This window comes from Pristis pectinata, chromosome 28 (assembly GCF_009764475.1).
Source record: "Pristis pectinata isolate sPriPec2 chromosome 28, sPriPec2.1.pri, whole genome shotgun sequence".
NCBI lineage: Eukaryota > Metazoa > Chordata > Chondrichthyes > Rhinopristiformes > Pristidae > Pristis > Pristis pectinata.
In genome coordinates this window covers 1,685,123-1,709,432 of record NC_067432.1, presented here as the reverse complement: position 1 = coordinate 1,709,432, position 24,310 = coordinate 1,685,123, and the positions used below count along the sequence as shown (strand labels likewise).

The window sequence follows — 24,310 nt, the reverse complement described above, 5'->3', positions numbered from 1 at the left end:
ATCCCCACATTCAGAGGCATTGATCCCTCTGAAAGTTATTTTTCAATCTTTTTTTTAGGTACCTGAGAAGATACTGGTCATAAATAGTACTGAAGTAATGGCCAAGAAGGAATCTTTATCTTTAATTGCATTGATTGAAATTTGACCAGTGTTGCCTTAATAATAATTGAACAATCTCATGTACAATAGTATTGAGAAGGCAGCATTGCCACCTTGACAGGCAGGCCTGCAGGAGTTCTCACCCTCCAAAGAGTGAAACACATACAGAACTAAGGCCAGATTATGTTACCAGAGAATAAGAACGACACACAACATATTCTGTCCCACGTACCAGCAAGCTTCAGTAGCACCATTTCATGTGTGACAATTGAGTTTCTTCTAAACAAAGGGTAGGCAGCTTAATTGGTGCCAAAGTAATATTATTATTTCAGGTTAAATCATTTGCAGCCACCGCAACCATTGGGCACATTAGATGCTATGACTTTTCCACACACAACCCCCCCCCCCCCCCGTGCTTTGCTAATATTATTATCTATTAGTTATTATAAAATATTTCTGGAGGAAGTGGGGTGGTGCTCACACTTATTGCCTTCTGGAATTTGGGGGCAGTGAAGAGATAAAATCACCTTGTAGCATTTGGAGTTGCAAGTATTATTTACAGTTAAATGACAATTCACACATTGGAAGAAGCCTAGGAGTTTTTCTGAGTCTGAGAAGCTGAGACAAAACCGAGGTGTTACAGAGAGACATGTTTATATTGGTAGTTTCCATTATAGATTTAGAGGGGATTGAAATTAATACTGGAAAAGAGTATGATTTTAAAGTATGAAAAAATGAACAAGAAGTTTGGCTTAGTAGTCAGAAAATGCATGTATCATGGAGCCACTTTGTTCACTTTTGTTGTGTGCATAGTTCTTCATTACCATTGAAAAATTGTGATAAGTCAGTTGTATTACCTATCGTGACATTCGCAAGCCACTTAATATAGAATGTCAAGTATTTTTTTCCATCTGTGGAGTTTTGTGTATACCTACATAATATTTGGTGGAATATCTACCATAGTGTTATTACCAATTATACCAATTGGTACCATATCTACCAATTTAGTGTTATTTGTGTCAAAATTTTGACTGAAGAAAGGTTGTCATTCAGTATAGCTACCAGGAGACTGAATATAGGAGTGTGGGCTTAAATTGTGGGGAGCTATAATGTGTGTAATGTAACAGCAACAGTTACTGTGACTGAAAAATTATCCAAATGTAGTTTTGATTTCTGTGCTTCTGGGACCACATGTTTATAGAATAATGTCATTCTTCTGTTACAGTCTTACTTAGGGAAACTGAATCTGTAACAATCTGAGATAAAAGAGTTAATTATGAACTACTGAAAATGTCTAGGGATTGCACAACTTAAGGAGTTCTTGCAACATATTCAACAAGAATATTGTGAAAAATGTAATTAAATTTGGCAGTTACTTAAGATTCTGTATATGCAATAATTTATTTGACTTTTTTCACTAAGACATATCAGCTGGTATTTAATATTTTCATAAATTGCCTCATTAATTTTGTGAGCACCAACAGAATTAACCCAGCTGGACTGATAATTATAGATTGTGTTAATATTCCCTACTGGCAATAATCCTACTCTCAGCAGTTGGAAAGCACCACCAGTGCAATCTCACCACTAAATGGAGCTACTCGTAATCATATGTTTATAATGTAATTGAAATATATCTAGCCTCTAACACTGTTGCAATAGATTTATGGTTTGTATGGAAAAAGATATTTAACTCACTAACAGAGTCCCTTTGTGACTATTTGTGGTGTTTAGAGTGAACTAAACATTTGTAATCTGCTTGAATAAATGACTTCAATGCCTTTAACAGTGCAGGAGAGGTAATGAGGTACTATAGATCATTTGTCATTTTCCTGATTTGTTTGTGCCTGGTGATTCTTTGTTTTTTGATGACAAAGTCAGAGTCATCAGAAAATCCATGCAAAGAGAAGAAAGGCTGAAAGCTTCCACTTCTCATTTTTATTTTTGTTATAAGTAATTTTAGAACCAGAAATACGCTGGTGGCCAGAGCACAACCCTCCATATTCCTTCATCCCCACATCGTCCTTTGCTGCACCAGCTTGTCCTAGATTTCTCCTATTTGATGTCATATTTCTACCTACCTTTTTCACAGTCACTCCCCTGTATTAATCCTTGCCAACTGGGATGATTAACTGGATGCCAGATCAAGAAATCTAAAGCAATTTTTGTCAATCAGAGTGAGAAGAAGGTGAAGAAACACCGTCAGTAATCTTACTAAATTTAGAATTATTCTTACCAGACTTTTAAATGCTATTTTTCCAAATTACTTATTCTGTTTTCTATGGATGCAGCTTGTTCCATCGCAGAAGGCAAATTCACAGTACGCAGTAGTGGCAACTGTACTTCGAACAAGGGTCATTGGCTGCTTCTATAGATAGACAGCAGTGTGACTAAGTGACATTTCATGATACTAATGCACAAGAGAATTATTTAATTTGGATTGTGACCCCTAATATCAGTTAGCCACAATAGAGTGATGCATGTTAAAACTTAGACACATCTAGATTTACTGCATTCCACCAGGGGAAGATTAGATGGGACTTTTTTCCACTGCAGCAACCCCACTGTAATTTTAGTTCATTTTCCTGAGTGACGACTTCTAATGCACGAAGACTGAGCTCCTGGCAGGATCCCCACTGTCCAGTGATCACCTCTTCAGTGGAGGAGAGAAGGTTAGATTCATGGAATCAGAGATTTCATGAACGTTAAGCTTCAGACTATCCCTAGTCAGTGAAGGTCAATGTTTAGAGCCTTTGCCCACTCTCTGAAGGGACTGCCCAGCTGATGATCCCAAGGGGCTGGTAATGCCAGTGGCAGAAAGCAGAAAAAACAGACAGATTGCCAACAGGCTCACACTCCTCCATGTTATGTGCAGTGTGGTGCAGGAAATTAGGATTGGATAGGGGACTTTCTACCCAATTTCCTCTGATGTCAGGAAGTACAACAAAGGAAAATTCAATCATGTTTCTGAGTGAATTTTTTGCTGTAATTGGGAGATTAGGTGAAAGGGTTAACAATCCAGGTGAACTCAAATTAAACCAATTAGATGAAACCTCGCTTCTTTCCTAACTCTAAAGGTCCTCACTGAAGTGGGTAGGGTCAGTCACAACTTCTTTCTCAAATTTGCTGCCTCAGCTGGGGAGATTCTAAGTATAACTCCTTAGGAAATGGAAAGTCATGCTAGGGTTAAATACTTATGTAAAGCTGTGTTAAAGCAAGGTTTAGGAACAAATTGTAGGAAGTGTATCATAAATCATTTTCAAATTTTCAAATGTATAGTTCTGATATCACTTCATAACTTCACAGCAGCATCTGATCAAAAAAGATGATTGGAATAAAGTTAAATGCTTGCTGGAGCCTTTGCAATGGTGTTCAGCCAACCCCTCTTCATCCACGATTGGATTTAGCTTGCCATGGTCAAACTGCATGCCAGCACATTGCTCAGCTTCCCTCAAAAAACTCACAATGGACACACTCAGACCACTATTATTATCACATAACTCTTCAGAGAAACAACTCAAAGAGATATAATAAAGAAACCGTCAACAAACCAAACAGTGATGTGGCAGCACGGAAAATGGGAACCTGTGAGGAATTGTTTTGTCTTTCTAGCAAATAAAGAACTGAATGAGTTTTATATTGGTTTTAAGACTTAACTCATCCACTACCACTTGCTCTAATAATTACTAATAGTATTTGTAAACTTCTAATCTGTATTTGCAGTTTCCTTGTTACAAACCCTCACTGGAAATTAGATTGTTGTCAATAAACTTTAATGAAAACCCAATAATAAACAAAATTAAAATATAGATGATGATTATGCAACAAATACCAACTGTCTCTGTAAAGGCATCGGTGGACTATTAGTCAATAATATTGCAGTGAAAACACCAAGGCTTAGAAAGCCAATCATGAGGCACTACATATTTGTGAATGGGCTATCGAATTTTACCAAAAATCTGATTGTTTTCTTTGTGTGAAGTTTGCTGAGTTAGTTCCAGGTCCTCTGCATATAATGCACCTATGCTTGGAGGCTACACCCTGAATGTTGTGCAACATGCATTTTGACGTTACTTGTGCAAAACCTGTGAATCTACACAGAAACAATCCTTAACCAGACAGTTCACTGCTTAAAGAGTCCATCCCGTGGCTGTTGAGTCCAATGCGTGGACTCTGGCCTCTCATTGCCAATGTGATTCAGGTCCCCACCTCTGTAACTAGCCCAGTTGTGTTCCTGACACTTCACACTGTCTGCACCAAACCCAGCCCAACCACATTCACAACATACACATTATTCCCATTAGACCCAACCCATTTGCCTCCCCAGTTATTTTTTTCCTCCCTCATGTCCCACTCCCTCCTCCCCCCGGCTGACCCTTGGTTGGCCTCTATCCCGGGCAACAGGGCAGGCTGCCATTTGGATAATTATTGCTCATGTTACCTCATAAGTATAGAATATTGCAGCTGGGCAAGGAGTTGTCCAAGACAAAATAGCATGGCCACAGTTTCTCGCCCCTCCCCACCCCCCCCCCCTCCCCCCACCTCCACTGCCCTGCACATTACCAGTTTCATTGCTTCCTTTTCCAGGCCTCTATCTGTTTATTTTTCAAAGCCAGCGATAATTGAAAAATGCTCACTTAGAAAGGAGTCATCAGTAATGCTTCACTGCATCTGTTCTCATCTTTCTGCTAGTTAAAATATTTGTAAATGAAGTGGATTAACTGTCCATAGTGATATTGTTAAATTTGCTGGTGATGCAGAAAACAAGTAAAAATGGGATTTGCTATTTGCTTCATGTATGCAGATAGACCAAAAAACAGCAGATGGATTTTAACGTGGATATATAATGCACATAGCAACAGTGAACATGTATATAAAAAATAGCGAACCTATTATGTGATAGATCAAAAACTGCAAGGGCAAGCAAACTCAGCTCCTCAGGGAAAAAAAATCAAATGCTCCCCTTAAGGGTGATATGAAGATCTCAGGAGCAGTTGGCAAACTTTAACTAAAAAGACTTAAAACAGTCTCTTCCTCCACCAGCTGCTAAAGGGAAAAGGATTGTGACTGAACATTGATCATACTTGTAAGCTTACAGTCACAGACAGTCACTAATGAGATAAGTGAAGTATTCAAGCAACTGAGAGCTAGTGACATTGCCCTGAGCAAGAAAAGAGGCTAGGCATCTCATCACTGATAAGGCAAATGTGGGGCTATGTTTGTACTTTTGGACAATAAATCGCAGAAAGATGTAGATACATTAAAAAGGTTTAATAGAAACAACCCCAAGATGGTTCAAGTTCTGGGGGACTGAGCATGAGGAAAAGCTCAAAAATATAAGTTGATTTTTTTTCCAGGTAAAAGTATAATGATCGGAGGTGAGACTGAAATAATAAAAGGTTAGCAATGATTTAAATAAGCATATTATTGAGATATGTTCTGTAGCCTACGTTACAGTCCAAGTTAAATCATAGAACGAATGGGGGTGGAATAAGCAACACAACACAAAATTGGCCCATCAGGGGAGTAATCCCATCAGTCCCATTCCCCCTATCCTTACAGAGAACATCGAACAGTACAGCACAGGAACAGGCCCTTTGGACCACAATGTCTATGCTGAACACCATGCTAAATTAAACCTGCCTGCACATGATCCATATCCCAACATTCCCTGCATATTCATGCCTATCTAAAATCCTCTTAAGTGCCACTATTGTATCTGCTTCCACCACTACCCCTGGCAGCCTGTTCCAGGGACCTATGACTTACTCTCTGTGTAAACAAAACTTGCCCCACACATCTCCTTTAAATTTTTCCCCCTCACCTTAAATGGATGTCCTTGAGTATTTGACATTTCTACCCTGGGAAAAAGATTCTGACTGTCCACCCTGTCAATGCCTCTCATAATTTTATAAACTTCTGTCAGGTCCCTCCTCAGCCTCCAACACTTCAGAGAAAACAACCCAAGTTTGTCCAACTCTTCTCATAGCTCATACTCTCTAATCCAAGCAGCATCCTGGTGAACCTCTGCTGTGCCTCCTCCAAAGCCTCCACATCCTTGCTGCAATTGATCTGTACCCTGCAACTTACTCTCTTGTGCATTCCTGTCATCTCCCCTTTGACTCCTTTTGCCATTAAACTACATCCAAAGGTAATTTACAGTGGCCATTAAACCTACCAGCCTGCCTTTGGGGTGAGGCAGCGCCAGAAGGAAACCCATGTAGTCATGCAGAAAATGTGAAAACTCAACACAGCCAGCGTCTGAGGTCAAATTCAAGCCAGCATTATCTTCAGCATTCATCATAGTTCTAAGTGACATAAAAACAGGGGTCAACAGATAGTCTGTAAAAGAAGTCTATGATAAACTAGTCAGATAGAGCAGTTGTGAGCCTTTTATCCTTTGGTGTTTGTTGTTTAATGCCAATATTTGTTTTAACAGTCATCCAGCAAAATAGTAAATTTATTTCTGTTATGGTAATAGTGGCCTAATTACATCTTTGTAGTATGAGAAGTCATTAAATTGAGGTATTCTCCTCCTGTTTATGATGGTAACCTGGTTTTGAGGATTTTGGTGATCAATCTCAACACAGTCCAATAAGATCCAAACAAGAAGTTTAATTAACCTGTACACGAGTGTGTCAATCCTCCAGCCAGTCCCATCTGTGTCCTCAGAATCCCCTCTCAATGGTGGTACTGAAATCATCCTTTTTTTATGCATACTTTGGGACAAGACAATACAATCTTACCAATGAGTATCAGTTTACCTATCATCTATCAGCTAGGCCAGATACTGATCCTCTGTATGCAAGCTCATATGAAATAATCTGTATTTATTTAATGTGGTGAAAATTAATCCTTGATGGACCTCATCTCCTCATTGTGACTCTCCACATGTTTCGCTTCATACAGGTGTCAGGAGGAGTGTCCTATCGGCAGTTATGGCTTGCAGTGCGCCCAAAGGTGTGAGTGCCTGAATGGAGCTGAATGTTATCATGTTAATGGAGCATGTCTTTGCAAGCCAGGATTTACTGGCAATCGCTGCCAAGACAGAATGTGTCCAGATGGACTGTATGGACTGAAGTGCAATAAACAGTGTCCTTGCAATGGCAAACATACCCAAAGGTAATGATAGCCTAAGTAGAACAATGTGCTGATTTCTTACATTGGTTAATTTCTTTAACTAAATTGTTTTCTATGGTGCCAGAAGATGTACTCAACCACTCAATCTGCACATTCACGTTTGCTTTTGTGCAAAAATCCAACTCAGATTTTCTGCCACATTCTGCCTGTTTTTGGAGAGAGAACCAAACAAACAGATAACCATATTTTAAAATGAGGCAAACACAGGATCTGTCCCATTTTCTATCATTTCCTGAATGTTTGTTTTACTTCATAGTTGCTCAACACCAAACTGATGACCAAGCTTGTGAGGCACTGAAGTAGTACAGAGCAAAGTGAAGAATTTACATTTTAATTCCCCTTTCTCCACCTCCGGATGTCTGACGGCACATCACAGCCAATGAAGCTCCAGTTCTTGAAGAGTGCCTGTGATTATCATGGGAAAATGAATTTGAGTGAACTTGTTCACATGAACAATAATGGAAATAGGGCAAAGACCATAGATATTCAGTTAAAATTAAATGTTTAAAACAGAGTTTGATGGATTTTTGTTAGAAAAGAATATTGAGGAACATGAAGCAAAGCAATATGAATTGTGATACAGATCAGCACTGTGTTAAGTAATTGGTAGAACAGTCTTGAGGGGCTGAATGGCTTTGCTCTAGGCAAATCCAGTTGGTCCGAATTTTCAAAATAATTTGTGCAGAAAATATAGAGTATCACCCCGAGAGCCTGTAAAACCTCGTTTGTTTTCAGTGGTGAAGAAAACTGAACATGATGATGTAATGGCTGAATGATCTGATACCACTTGTCATCGCCACACCCTGCCAGCTCACATTTAGTAACATTACAATGAATTCAGAGCTACAGAGCTTCAAGTCATATATTTTTATGTTAATGTAGCATATTAAACATATTTTCCTTAAGGTCCTTTAATACCAACTTTAAATTCAAACTTCTTGGAACTTCATAAAAAAATTGTAATTATTGTCACAAATATAAGGAAAACATATTTTTATTATTTTTATCTCCATTTCTGACAAATAGTTAGAAGTTCCTCAGTGTGTTTCAGCAAATACTAAATGAACTTGAAATTAGCAACAGTTACAGAGAGCGAGGGAAACTGGAAAATGTGCATAATGAAATTCATAGAAATAGCAGGTCAGGCAGCTTCTGTGGAGAGAGAAACAGAATCAGTGTTTCAGTTCTCTGATTTTTCATCTGAACTGGAAAAAGTTAGAGCGTAACAGGTTTTAGCAGGAACAGGTGCAAAGGAGGAGGGAGGGGAGGAAGGATCAGAGGGAAGTGATTTCCTGGAGATATTCAATAACAGCTGTACAAGGCAAAATTGCATTGATGAATGCCATGACTTGCTGAAATAAGGTGCTCTAGGAGGGAGGCAATGTACAGCAACAGGAAATTAGCAACATATTCAGGTCCTCTTCATAAGACAAAATATTTAGTCATTCATTAAAGGGAGTAGATACAGGATAACAGTTAGAGAAACTTAACAGGATACAAGGTTAAATCAGTCCACACTCTGATAGACCCGGGTTCAATTCCCGCCGCTGTCTGTAAGGAGTTTGTACGTTCTCCCTGTGTCTGTGTGGGTTTCCTCTGGGTGCTCTGGTTTCCTCCCACATTCCAAAGACGTACAGGTTAGGAAGTTGTGGGCATGCTATGTTGGCGCTGGAAGCGTGGCGACACTTACGGGCTGCCCCCAGAACCCTACGCAAAAAATGCATTTCACTGTGTGTTTCGATGTACATGTAATAAAGATCTTATCTTATCAATTTGACAAGATGGCTATAATGGTGGTACAATGTAAACTATGTATAACAAAATGTGACACACTGGGTAAGATTAGCTAACTCTTTCTGATCTAAAGTGGCCAAAAATACATTTTAGAAGGACTTCAGAGTACCTACGGAGGTGGCCCTAGAATTAGTGCAAGCACTGTTAGTCGTTTTCCAACATTCCTTAGACTCTGGAGTAGTTCAGATGATTGGAGCTAATGTAACATGTAACCCCAGTATTTAAAAAGGTAGAGAGGAAAACAGGGATTTATAGACTAGTTAGCCTGACATCAGTGATGGGGGGAAATACCAGAGTCCATTATAAAAGTGTAAAGTAGAGCACTTGGTGACAGGATCGGTAAGTGAAACATGGATTCATGAAAGGGAAATCGTAGTTGACAAATCTGCTTTAATTTTTAGAGAATGTAACTAGCAGAACAGATGAGCAAGAACCAGTGGATGTGGTGTATCTGGACTTTGAGAAAGCTTTTTATTAAGTCCAGCATTGGAGGTTAGCATAAGAATTAAAGCACATAGGATTGGTCCTAAGTTGCTGATGTATGTGGAGAACTGGTCGGCCAAAAGGAAGCAAAGAGTGGGAATAAACTGGTCTTTTTCTGAGTGGAAGGGTACCACAGGGATCAGTGCTGGGACATCAGCTATTCACAATATATATCAATGATTTGGATAAAGGAATTAAGTGTAAGATCACCCAGTTGGTTCACAACACAAAGCTGGGTATGAGAGTGAGCCTTGAGGAGGACGCAGAGAAACTCCAGGTTGACTTGGACAGGTTGAAGGAGTGGCAGATACATGGTGGATATGGTATAATATGGATAAATATGAGGTTATCCACCTTGTTGGCAAAAACAGGAAGGCAGCTTGTTATCTGAATGGTAATAGATTGGGAAAGGGGAGGGTGCAATGAGACCCGGACGTCTTTGTGTACCAGTCGCTGAAGGTAAGCATGCTGGTGCAGCAGGCAATTAAGAAAGCAAATATCATGCTGATCTCCATAGTGGAGGATTTACATATAGGAACAGGGATGTACAGCTGCAATTGTACATAGAAACCTGCAAAATTCTAATAGAATTGGATAGATTGGATGGAGGGATGAAGTTCCCAGTGTGGAAGGTTCCAGGACCAATGGTTACAGTCAAAGGAGAAAGGGTAAGCTATTTAGAACTGAGATAATGAGAAATTTCTTCAAAGAGTGGTGAATCTGTAGACTTCTCTACCACAGAAAGCAGTTGAAGCCAAATCGTTACAGGTCCTCCCCGGGTTATGAATGCCCGACTTATGAACAACCCGTACATACAAACCAGTGTTTGGGAGACCAGAGGGATGGATGGGGATGGATTTGCCAACTGCTACCAGGTGGAAACGGGGCATTTGCCTTCTCTCCCCCCCCATCTCCACCCCCTGAGCAGCAACAATCAGGGGCTGGGTTGAGCCAAGCAGAGCTGGGAGTGCTGAGTAGACTCACTTGCTCAATCACTGAGTCAGGGAGGCTGGCTGACGACTGCTCATCCTGTGCCTGCTCTGTGATCCTCTCCCACACACTGTTTTCGACTTACGAACAGTTCAGGTTACGAGCAGCTCTCAGAAACAGAACCATATCGTAACTTGGGGACTGCCTGCAAACATATTCAAGAAGGAGTTGGATATTGTTCTTAATGCTAGAGGAATCAAGCAATATGGGGAGCAGGAACAAGGAACTGAATTTGGACGATGAGCCACAATCTTATTGAATGATGGAACAGTCTCCAAGGATCGAATGGCCAACTCTTGCTTCTAAACAGGAAAAAAGATTAAACATTTTAACATATGCTGGTCCAAGGCTTAATCAATTGTTGCAATGCAAATTTTAAAAGTTGACTGAAATATTTTTGCAAATTAAGTTGTGGTATGCATAGTTTTGCATCTTTATTTTCTTTCCTGCACAGTATATTGTAGTGCAAATATTATACAATATCACTTGGTATACGTTCTTGTTTATCATTCACACTACCTGTATTAAATGGACAAATTCTTGTTCCTATAGTACCAATCATGTAATACCTCTACCCTGAGCTCCTAAATTACTGTAAGGTTTAAATACTTTTCTCCATTATCATTCATGACGTACCATATTCAAAGTCTTGGTTAGGTAAAATCAAAAACATCCTTCTATAAGTCCACCAGTACCTTCTGTGCAAGAGTGACCTGATTGTGAATAATTTTTCCCAGCAGGATAAACCTGGTTTGTTCTGCACCTCCCTCACAGCACAGCAAAGACTGAGACCTCAGTACATCAGAAACCAGGGATACTGATTCACATCCTTCCATTTTTCAATTGTTTGTGTCATTGCACCATAGTGTGCTCCCTAATGTTATTTTTAAACAATAAAATTGTATCAATCCAGACTTGAGGATTCATAACGTCTGACAGTGGATTTAAGGCAATAACCTCCTTTAATGTTTTGAGCGGTAGTTTGATGTGTATGTAATGATACTATGGAAACTTTCTAGATAAATGATCAAGTCTCTAGAAAAAGAGCTGAACCAAGGCCTGTGAAGCATGGCCATGCTCAGGATGTTCTGGAGACCTTGTTATTTCAGTTGTTAACTCAGCTCTTGGCCTGATACTCATTCAGCCCTGCTAGCTTCTTTCCCTGATATTCCATTGGTTATTGTAGTTCCAATTAAAATATTAAAAATATCAGCAGTAATAGGTTAACAAATCAATTATAATTTCTTATAAGCACCCTCTGGTTATTGAATTTCATATAAACCCTGCTCCAGTGATTATCATTAGCCCTGCATTAATCATGATTTCAATTGGTCTTTGTTGACATTCTCTTTGATTGTTTTATTGAATAAAACTACTTCTTTGTTATGTGATCAATTAGTGAAATTGAGGATTATACGGTTGGCTCTTTGATGCTTCTTTCAGCTGCCATCCATTGTCTGGTGAGTGTTCCTGTAGAGCAGGCTGGACTGGACAGGACTGCAATGAGACGTGTCCCCCTGGCTTTCATGGAGAGGGCTGCCAGCAAATCTGCATCTGTCAGAATGGAGCTAATTGTGACAGTGTCACTGGCAAATGTGTCTGTGCTCCTGGATATAAGGTGAATGTTTTTCTTATATGCATTAGAAAAATATACAGAGAGACGGTAGTTCTTTAGTTATTGGAGGAGCTGTGCTGTGGCTGTAGCTTAGAGCCTTTGATTTTCCCACTATTCACCTGCCATCTCAGCCGGTCAGTACTAACTCAAGATTTTATCCTAGATGGAAAGGGAATATTACAATAATGTCATCACCAACTTCCTAGTATTTGACTCAAGACTGGCAAAGATGGAGATCTGGAGATTGGTTGATCACCCAATTCCTTTGCTGCAGTTGATGCTTGTCTGCAACAATATCCCAATAAGTTGTATGTTGAACTGCATTACATAGATCATATTCTCATACATGATGCACTGAACAGTGTGATTGTTGTAAACCAGTGGATAGTGCAGATGCTTAAGTTTGTAGAAGTAAACTTAGATATTGGAGAGAACTTCTTTGGTCCAATAGTGATGTTTTTTCATTCATTTTCTGAATCTTGGATCAGCATCAAAGCCAGCATTTACTGCCCATCCCTAAATGCCCTTGAGAAAGTGGTGGTGGGCTGCCTTCTTTGAACGCTGCTGGAGGTACTACCACATCACTGTTGGGGAGGGAGTTCCAGGATTTAGACCCAGTGATGAAAAAGAACTGGTGATATACTTACGAGTCAGGATGCTGTGCAGCTTGGAGGTAATGATGCTTGTCCTTCTCAATGGTTGAGGTTGTGGGTTTAGGAGGTGCTGTCAGAGTAACTGTTGTACACTTTGTAGATGGTACACACTGTGCATCGGTAGTGGAGCAAATGAATGTTTATGCTAGTGGATGGAGTGCCTGTTATAATTTTGCTCATCAAGATGGTTGAGGCAAAGAGAAAGGATGCTGCACAATGTATCTGGATGCAGTAGGAACAGAATTAGTGCAGTGGTTGACTTTATGTCCTTCATTTCTCTTGTGTTCTGCTTATCTACAATTCAAATGTTTACTCTGAGGAAGTCAACGTGAGTGTTACGCTCAAGGGAATGCTGGTAGTTCATCAAAATAAGTAAAACTGCAGATGCTGGAAACCTGAAACACCCAGCAGAACAGGCAACATCTGTGTTAACATTTCTGTCTGAAACTGTTTCTATTTCCAGTTTCCACATGGCCTGTAAGTTCTTTATGTGGCTTGTTCGTGAGCTTAGCTATCCATGGTGAAGAAACTATTTGAAATGTTTCTCCCACTTGAACGGAGGGGGAAAATGTGATTAGGAAAATCTCACAGGTGCTTCAGAGTTAGTTGGAGGAACATTAATAAAGAAAAGCATGCCTGCTGAGTCCAGAGGTTACTAAGTGGCTTGGGTAAGAAATTCCACATTTAGGTTTCCTGTCTGTAAAAAAGTGATCAAATCTTCACATATATTACAGTTTTTGAAGAAGATAGCATTGGAAAGTGCACAGGCACTAATTAGATAATAATTAACACCAGCTTGCAGTCTTTCATGGGAAAAAATGCTATTGAATAACAAACATCATGACACCTGATAAAATGAAATCAGAATAGCGGAACAGATTCTGCCATGCATCATTGCACATGTCATTTTTCATGCCCAAGTCCCTATTTTTTACTTAAGAAAAGCATACCTGGCATTTAATAATTACAGGCGTTGAGATTAGTTTCAGCCAGAGCTGCTCTTGCTGTATTGAGTCATCAGTTAAATAAGTTTCTTTCACTCAGAAAGCCACCACTTTGTTTAAATAAAGCAAAATGCTGTAACTGCTAAAATAAAATCAGAAATTGTTGATGTTACTTAGCAGGTTGCTGGAGGAAAGAGTTAACTTTTTAGTGAAAGTTGATCATCCTGCAATTCCATTTCTTCACCAGTATTTTCTACTTTCATATCAGTTTGTTTAAATCAGCCCAGCTGAATTTCCAGATCCTTACCATGCACAACCATAGATAAACAGTGCTATTGTTTATCAGTTTCTGCAACATTGTAACAGACAAGTGTGAGAACTGAGAACTGGAAACTTAGTCCATTACTTGTAAAATACTTGTAAATAGCAAGAACAATATGACGACAAGGAATATTATCAATTTACAAAAATGATCCCATGAAACAGGTGGGGAAATGGATGGTTTGACAGTGAGAATACATGCTGCTGATCTGATGGAATTAAACAGGAAATTAGAGATGTATGCAAGAAGAGTACTGTGATCATGGTGACGTACCACCAGACTTAAGGACAGCTTCTACCCCACAGTGATAAGACTATTGAACAGTTCCCTTATACAATGAGATGGACTCTGACCTCACGATCTACCTTGTTGTGACCTTGCACCTTATTGCACTGCACTTTCTCTGTAGCTGTGACACTTTACTCTGTACTGTTATTGTTTTCCCCTGTACTACATCAATGCACTCTGTACTAACTTGATGTAACTGCACTGTGTAATGAATTGACCTGTAAGATCGGTTTGTAAGACAAGTTTTTCACTGTACCTCGGTACAAGTGACAATAATAAACCAATACCAATACCAAAATGTTAATCTAAAAAAAAATGAACTAATAAAACCAAACTAACAGTATTGCTGTGAAGAAGGAGCATCTATCTGATTGCTTTATGTTGGAAAACCAACGATGGACCATCCCAGGCTGGGTATTGTACAATGAGAAAGGAATAATTAACAATCTTGTTGCATGAGGTCCTTGGTTTAATGCAACCTTAACATGGAGATTGTGAAGTAGTAGAATTAGGGTCCTTAATCTGAACAAAGGAGCTAAGAGAGTATGAGGTGCAAATTAGCTATGATAGATTGGGAATCTTTGCTAAATGGGTTGATGGTGGACAAGCAAAAGATAATGAGTACACAAATTACAATAATTATTAATTTCCATTTGGCAGACAAATAAGTTAGGAAAGAGGACTCAGCCATGCCTTACAAATGTATTAGGAGGTATTAGAACAAAGAAAAGGCATATATTAGAACAAAGGAAAGGCATAAGAAGTTGCCAGAAAAGCTGTGAGCCTGAGGATTGAGAGCAGTTTAGGATTCCAAGTAGGGCAATGGACTGACTAAGAGAGGGAAGATAGAGTTTTAGAGTAAGGTTGCAGGGGGCATAAAAACTGGCTATAAAAGCTTCCATAAATATATGAGGAGAAAAAGATTCATGAAGGCAAATATAGATTCCCCGTAGTCAAAAATGAGGGAAATTATACTTGGAAGTAAATGGCAGAACAATTAAACATATACTTTGTTTCCGTCTTTACAAAGGAGGACATGAATAACATCCCAGATATAATAGGGTCTAGAGAGAGGGAAAAACAGAAGGAAATTTGTATTAGCTAGAAATAGTTTTGGGGAAATTAATTGGGCTAAAGGCTGACGTCCCCAGGGCCTGATAATCTACATCCCAGGGTAATAAGGGAAGTGGCCCTGGAAATAGTGGATGAGTCGGTGCTCATTTTCCAAAGTTCTTTAGACTCTAGAGCAGTTTCCACAGATTGCAGGATAGCAAATATAATTCCACTATTTACAAAAAGGAAGGGGAAAACGGAATTACAGACTGGTCATCCTAGTGTCAGCAGTGGGGAATTTGCTGGAGTGTGTTAGGATGCAATAACAGAACATTTGGAAAGCATTAATGGGATTAGACAAAGTCAGCATGGGTTTATGAAGGGGAAATAATGCATACCCAATCGACTGTACTTCGAGGATATAAGTAGTAGAATCAATAGTGAAGAACCAGTGGAGCTTCAGAAAATTGTACATAAAAACTTATTGTGTAAAATTAAAGCACATGGGATAAGGGGTGATAAACTGGCAATGGGTTGAGAATTGGTTGATGGAAAGGAAATGGAGAGTAGGAATAAACAGGTCTTTCTCTGGGTGGTAGGTAGTGATTAGTAGGATGCCGCAGGGATCAGTACTTTGGCAACGGCTGTTCATAGTCAATATCAATGAGGGCAATAAATGTAACATTTCCAAGTTTGCAGACATAATAAGGCTGCTTGGGAAATTGAGCTCTGAGGAAGGTGCAAAAAGGCTCCAATGTGATTTAGAGAAGTTGGTTGAGAAGGCAAATGCATGGCAGACATAGTTTAATGTGGATAAATGTGAGGTAAATAATGACTAGATAGTTAACAAATAATTATGAAGAAACCATATATTTTTATATGTTTGAGAATAACAGGAGAATAAAAAGTTATATACATTGGTTTAAAAAAAGACGTAATATTAAAACTTAATCCTCAAGAACATATAACATGGAGTGGGGCTTCACTTACTTTCTAGAACAGGCATCAGGCCATGAAATTAATTATAAACTCACTGGCCAGCCTATCACAGAGCCATGAATCCATTCGGGTTGTGCCGGTGCGGTTTCAGTCTCCTCTCATGCACTGAGGATGAATCCCCTAATAGCCTTTATAACCATCTGAACAGAAAGGTTATAACCCAGAATTACCTGCCCTAAGCTTGAATGGGTCTTCAATGTGAATTTCTGTTTGATCAGTAAGTCCCTGAGATCACAAGATTTCCCAGTTGTAAATTCCACAGGAACACTTCGGCATCCATTGAAGTCATGTCCCAGACTGAACCAGCTGTTAAAGAACTTGAACATTTGTAAGTGTGTCTGAAATTCAAAAACATACTTTTAAACAAAAACATGAAAAACAATTATTTAAATTGTCTTAAATAAATCAAAGATGTAACTTACCCCTCTCCCTCTCCTCTGGATCACAGTTACAGTAGAAAACTGCCAAAGTCCACATTCTACCAGTGTACTCGATGAAGAATTCATCTTCTGGTCACTCCATAAGACAACAGTGATCAGGTTGCAGAAGCTTGAATTTCTGTGTGAGAATCTCAAATTCCAACCGCATGAAAGTGCTGGCTTTTTTTTGTGGGAATTCAGTTAAAACTGTAGTAAGCAGAGTTTGTAATTAACAACATTTAATGGTGATAACAAACTGTCTCAGAGCACAGGAAGTGATAGGTAGCAACAATGAAAATATGTTGAACTTTGGGATCTAAGTGAAGCAGATGGACAGCAGAAGGTGTTGGGAGCCTTCGAGCAATACGCAAATGTACTCATTTCTGTTGGCAGCATTCCAACTTTACTGGCTCTCTGGTAATAATTTAAAGATAAATATTTGGCAGATATTTATTACTGAATGACTTGGATTTCACACTTTGTTGATTGCAACTAATGCAGAAAGTGAAGCTTTGCAATTCACATTGCAGCACTTGTGAGGACAAGTTGAATGACATCAATAAAAATGCACTAACCACAGAAGGGGATTGGGATTGTCCGGAATTCCTCTTCAGAGGGATTCTGGTATCTGTACTTTGGAATTAGAGAGGAGAGGTGGGAAACACTGGTGTATCACATTACATGCAGTGTAGAGGGGGCCAGTGTCTGAACATAATGAATGACACCTCTTGCTGGAAGAGAATACTTGCATTGAAGTTAATGAGGAATGAATCTCCACTTGATGTAGGCATGGTCATGAAAAGTTTTTACAACTTGCAGGCATTTGAATGCAGATGTGGCAAATTTTTTTTTATTGTCATTAGTTCTGATCTAGCTAGACACATCCAGTCCAGAAAGTTACAAGGATAATGTTGCATCTTTCACCATTGCTCTTCCGTACATTTATAATTGCTTATTAATGCATTTAATCAAATTTTCCATTTCTTGGCAGGGACTTTCATTTTCACTACAGTTGTGTACCTGACTATTGTTGCAGACTATACTTGCACGGAATCTGAAACATGACATGATGAGTGGAGCAACCACGGCAGGAATGGAGCTCTTCACTGAGGGGGTCCACATCTCATGTTTGTGTCTGCTGTAAACTAAATGATAAAGATTGTTTGTAATGTTTAGTGAACAACTTCATTACTGTTGTATCACACAACTAACAGATGGAGGAAGGCTGATAATAATTCAGAAAGAAATATTTTTCAAATTTTCATTGAGGGATAATTTAGACTTTAAACTGTCAACTGTATCTAAAAAAAACTTTTCTTTCCACACTTCAACATTTGAAATTGCTACAGAATTCAGTGTTCACAATGTGACTTCTCTACATTGGGGAAACTAAATGCAGATTGGGTGATCGATTTACGGAGCACCTACACTCAGTCCAAAGGGGTGATCTGAATGCATTCTGGACACATAACAAATTAACAAAGAAGTTGCTGAAGGATTGTTGAAGTACAGCTCCAACAACTCTTAAAAAGATCAACACCATCCGGACAAAGCATCCCATTTGAATGGCTCCCCATCAACCCAACTAGACATTCATTCCCTCTTGTACAATGGCTGCAGTCTGTTCTACTACAAAATGTACTGCATTTACTCAGCCAGCCTACTCCAACAGCAGCTCCCAAACCCTTGACCTCTACCACTCAGAAGGACAAGAGCAGCAGGTGCATGGAAACATCACCATCTATGGGTTCCCCTCCGTCACGCACCATCCTGACGAAAATATACCATTGGTTCATCTTCATCACTAGGTCTAAATTCTGAAACTCCTTACCTAATAGCACTGAGGGAACACCTTCACCAGAAGAACTGCAATGGTTCAAGAAAGCATTTCAGGGGCATGTAGGGATAGGCAATAAATGCTGGCTTTGGCACAATGCTCAGATCCCAAAAATGAATGATAGAAAGCTATTGTTTTCAAAAAGGAAGAGCAGAATGTAATGTAGCTTTAAGCATGAAACGAGCTTTTCTCTATATCTATCTGTATGTTTACATTGTGCTGCTATTGGACAACAGAGTCATGTGGTGTGTTTATTTCTCAAACAGTAGAATAGCTTCACAGAGTTTAGAGTCCTAACATATGAAAATATGTGCTGCCTTGTGAGTTTTTGAGTATATAATTAGTGTGTCTCAGTGCATTCTGAAAACATTACAATGAGCATTAGCAAAAATTAAGCAAAAGGTGACAAGTGTTCTGGGATTGTTCAGACTTCTTTGACCAACTTTGATCTTCTTTTAAATAACCCAATCCTTATACCAGTCTGATTTCTGGTGAAATGCATTTCCTTTGTACTCCAGGGGGAAGATTGCTCCTTTTCATGCCCTCCTGGGAAATATGGGTCCAACTGTTCATCCTCTTGTAACTGCAAACACGGTGGAAGCTGTTCTCCTGTTGATGGTACCTGTAATTGTAAGGAAGGTATAGACAGCAGCTTTTCATTTTTGTAACACTGTAAATGCTCATTCTCTACTTAATGAGGTGAGAAATGTCATTTAAGGGAGAAGACATTTCTCCTCGTGGTCTCTACTCCAGCACTCTGTAAGAGTAATAGCGTGTACCTTGCCAGTAATGCTTGCATCTCTCTACAGTTATTGTAGGTGGATACGGCTCTTTATTATGTCAGCTGAAATCCTAAAAAGCTTGGAAAAGAAATCATAGAGAAATCTCAACAATATTAAGAACAATACTATCAAAGAAGTCCAAGAATGAGAAAAAGATTGGTATTACAAAGAGCCTAGGAACAAATTAGTAGGATCAATAAGATTTAAAAAGATGATTTCTAAATTTGGTGAGAAAAGAAGGAATTTAGGGAGGAGCTTCCAAACACAATGTACAAGATGACTGAAAGCTTTTCTCACTGGAGTGGGGTGAAGGTGGGTGGGAGTTGAGGTCTGGAGGTGGGGGCAGGTTGTGGTTAGGAACCAGAATATACCAGAGTATAGGAGCAGGTTAAAGCTTGCAGAGATAGGGTGGGGTGAAGTCATAGAAAGACCTGAAAAGCAGGACAAAATTTTAATTAATGGTGGGAGACTGGAAGCCTATATGGTCAACAAAACACAAAAATGGAAAATTCTGGAAACACTCAGTAAGTCAGGCAGCATCTGTGGTAAGAGGAACAGTTAATGTTTCAGGTCAAAATTCAGCAAGACCTGGGATAACAGGAGTTAATGTTGGACATGATCTAGCTGACTGCATTTTGAAAATTGGGAACGGTCAAAGTCACATTTATTGTCATATGCACAAGTATGTGTATGCACAGGTGCAGTGTAAAACTTACTTGCAGCAGTAATATATAATATATGTAATATATAAAACATAAATTATATATAATTATACAAGAAAGGACACAATTAGAACAAAATAAAACAAATTGTAGTGCAAAGTGGTCCCAGTGTTGCTATACTGAGGTAGTGATTAGGGTTGTGCAGGTTGGTTCAAGAACTGAATGGTTGAAGGGAAGTAGCTGTTCCTGAACCTGGTGGTGTGGGACTTCAGGCTTCTGTACCTCCTGCCCAATGGTAGCTGCGAGAAGTTGGCATGGGCCAGATGGTGGGGATCTTTGATGATGGATGCTGCCTTCTTGAGGCAGTGTCTCATGTAGATACTTTGAATGGTGGGGAGGGATGTGACTGTGATGTATTGGGCTGAGTCCACTACTCTTGCAGTATTTTATGTTCCTGCACATTTGAATTCCCATGCCAGACCATGATGGAGGCCAGTGAGGGACAGACGTACTTTTCTTTCTGGGTGTCTGCTGGATGCAGAACAAGACTGGAGTCCGTATGGACGCTTCAGCCCAGCCACAGACTTCATGTTAGTCATCATCTGGGGCAAGCCCTTGGCACAAGATTCCTTCAGCACCACTGGAGTACCCAACTGTCATAAGCAACATGAGAATGACCCTACTGCTTCTCCAAAACAGGAACCCTGGGCACGTGTACACTCCAGGGATGGGATCACTGACATCACTTGAGTCCCAGGGAAGTCATGGAGCAGAGATTTGTTTCGCAGAAAGTTGGCCCTTTCTTTCTTCATTCTCCAAAGGAAGTGCAAGTCTAGGGGTGCCAGAAGTATGAATAATGGTTTCAATGGCAAAAGGACAGAGTGGCAGTGGAGGCACTGTTGTGAAGTAGAAATAAGCCATCAGCATGATACATGGAAAGGGTCTCTGAATTTTCAAATCCAGAGTGCATAAAGTTTTTGCTCTCCTCAAAACTCTCCAAAGTTCCTCTTCATTGTCCTGCAAACTGAGCCACTCCTGAACTGCCTTGATTAAAGCTGAGACTGCTCTCTGCTTCACGCGACTCTCAAAAGGGTAAGGCTTCACTAACGCTCAGACGTTCTGGATGGAGCACTTGAATGCATCATTTGCCTTAGCATAGGATCTTTGGAAGTGTCCGTTCTGTGGTAGGAATTTAGAGTTGGATTGGATTTAGTGTTGGTAACGGGTAGAAGGTTTAGGGGTTGTCTTGCCTTGAATAACCGTGCTTGTCTTGTAGGATGGCAGGGAGTGGACTGCTCCATTCCTTGTTCTGGTGGTACCTGGGGACTTCACTGCAGTAATAGCTGCCACTGTGCCAATGGAGCAGCTTGTAATCCAGAGGATGGTTCATGTACGTGCTCCTCGGGCTGGCGTGGCAAATATTGCAACCAACCATGTCCAGTAAGTTCTGCTTTAAATTCCTGGGTTACTTTCAGGATGTCCATTGCAGGTGAAAGTCCATATTCTACAACATGCTTGTGAAACAACCACCCAAAGTCCCCTTGAGTGCGTCAGTGTCCTGTAACAGTTGGCCTTTAATATCTGTACAACAAATTACCTGACACGACTGCTACTCTGTATAACTTCTAGCCAAAGTAGTTATACTGGTTGAAATATTTAGCTCTGATGGTTAATTATAGTTTACATTTGATATGATGGCCTAGAAATTGGATAGCATAACACCACATCTCTATGCACAACATTGGTTAATTCCAATTAAAAAAAATCAATTATAAAGGAAAATCAGGAAATCCCATAAGTTGCACAAAGTCCACAATTTTCCTTCCGTAAGAGCACAGATATGCACAGTTACATCCAACGGCATGACTTCTGTGATGTTGATCCATCTTTGTGTGTCACAAGTCACTCATGTTTTTACAATGCTTATGAAGCTCCCCATCACTAGTTAGAGAGCCTGCCTTGTTGTTCCAGGCCACAGGCTCCAGAGCTGGGAACCCACCTCATGCACTCATAAAGGCCCTCTTTACGTTAAATATTTACCTACTATAGTGACTATTGCTCTGGTTCCTCATCACCTCCCACAGCAATGACAATCCCCACTCCTCCCTTGATCACAAGTCTGAACCACCCTAGCCCTCTGTCCTCTGTCTCTAGGTGCTATATCAATGGAAATTGTTGCAGAAAATACTGACGGATGCTGAGCTGAAGGACAGTGTTTTTTCATCTTTTTTCTAATCTTGGCTGTAGGATGGGACGTACGGCTTGGACTGTGGTGAACACTGTGACTGCTGTCATGCAGATGGTTGTGATCCAGTCACTGGATTTTGCCGCTGTGTGTCGGGCTGGACTGGTAAATATTAACAAATGTTGGCATTTTGGAGTACAATTCTGATATTGACATGCATTTATTTGCCAATTTTTGCTAGAAACTTAGTCAGCTCTGTAACAAATTATTACAGTATAATATTTTGGGGCAGCACTTCCACTCAAGTCTTGTTTCAGAATACTAGTCAAAAACACCTGTAGACACCTGACGGCTGCTTCATAGAAGGTAACAGAGAAACGAAGAAACAGTAAAACATCGTCTACCACAGCAATAGTCTGCATTATGATTAGAAGCAACAACAGAAGTTTGGTATTAGTCAACCAGATCCTATTACAGGTCTGTGGGGCTAGTAAAGAAATCTTGTCTCAGATTCACCCTATTGAGTTTAGAACTTCAACACATAATGAAAGGTAACTTCTAGGAACAAGGATATATACAAATATGCATACATGTGAATATATAAATCAGAGCAGGAAAAGGTCACAGCCCCTCGAACCTCGCCTGCCATTTAGTAAGATCACGGTAGATCTAATTGTAACTTCAACTCTGATTTCCTTCTTGCCTCTCACCACTTGCTTATCAGGAATCATCTACCACTGCTTTAAAAATATTCAATGTCTCTGCTTCCACTGTCCTTTAAGGAAAAGAGTTCCAAATACTTGACAATCTGAAGCAAAAATTAGCCTTAAATCTGTATTAAATGGATAACCCCTTATTTTTAAACAGTGACCCCCAGTTTACATTCCGCTCCAAGTAGAAACATAGATTTAGTAAAATACATGGAAGCCAGATCTTTAAATAGAGTAATAATACAAAAGCAGGGTAGTTATCTTGAGTCATTGTAAGAGACTGGTTGGGCCACAAATGGAGTGTTCCATCCAAATTATGGTCACTGCACTTTGGAGAGATTGTGAAGACCCTAGAGAAGATGTGAAGAAGGTTACTAGAATGGTTCCAGGAATAGACTGGAGAAGGTGTATTTTTTTCCTCCTTGAAGCAAGAATAATAGGGAAGAGATTTGACAGAATGTTCTAGATTGTGATGGTCTACAGAGGTTAGATAGAATGTAGAACATAGAATAGTACAGCACGGGAACAGGCTCTTAGGCCCACCCTAGGTTTATAGGGAGGGGTAAAAGATGCAGCTTATGTGTGTGTGCGTGTACATGTATATTTATATGGTCAGAGTAAAGGTGATTCTGAGCTAGCCAATTGGACTCAATAATGGCTTGGTGGTAGGGGTTAGAGGGTGGTGGTGGAGGGTTGTTCTGCAGATTGGAATGGTGTGCTGTAGAGATCACTGCTGGGTCTACTGTTTTTCATCTATATTAATATTTTGGATGAGAATGTGTGGTTGGCATGGTTAGTAAGTTTGCAGATAACCCCAGAATTGGTGGTATAGTGGACAATGAAAAGGTTGTCTAAGATTACAACAGGATCAAGATCAAATGGGAAAGTGGGCCAAGGAATGGCAGATAGATAAATCAGGATAGGACTTACACAGTAAATGGCAGAGCCCTAGGGAGTGTTGTAAAACAGAGAGACCTAGGGATACAGGTACATAGTTTCCTGAAGGTAGTGACACAGGTAGAAGGGTGGTGAAAAAGGTGTTTGGCGCCTGCCTTCATCGGTCAGGGCACTTGAGTATAAAAGTTGGGACATCATGTTAGAGCTGTGAGACCACACGGAGTACTGTGTGCAGTTCTGGTCACCTAGCTGTAGGAAGTATGTAATTAATCTGGAAAAGCTACAGAAAAGATTCACAAGGATGGTGCCGTGACTGGAGGGCCTGAGTGATAAGGACAGACTGGATAGGCTGAGAATTTTTTTCCCTGGAGCATAGGAGGCTGAGGGGTGACCTTATAGAGATATATAAATTCATGAGGTACATAGATAAGGTACATG

General features: G+C 39.8%; 1 protein-coding gene across 1 annotated transcript in view; it reads left to right on the top strand.

Moving 5' to 3' along the window:
• Positions 1-24,310, top strand: part of megf11 (multiple EGF-like-domains 11) — a 346,912-nt gene that overhangs the window by 271,600 nt on the left and 51,002 nt on the right. Inside the window, exons 10-14 of the mRNA XM_052040236.1 lie at positions 7,009-7,221; positions 11,950-12,124; positions 19,155-19,275; positions 21,357-21,520; positions 22,328-22,430. Coding sequence (XP_051896196.1) covers positions 7,009-7,221; positions 11,950-12,124; positions 19,155-19,275; positions 21,357-21,520; positions 22,328-22,430 — 776 coding nt within the window. The remainder of the gene's footprint in view (positions 1-7,008; positions 7,222-11,949; positions 12,125-19,154; positions 19,276-21,356; positions 21,521-22,327; positions 22,431-24,310) is intronic.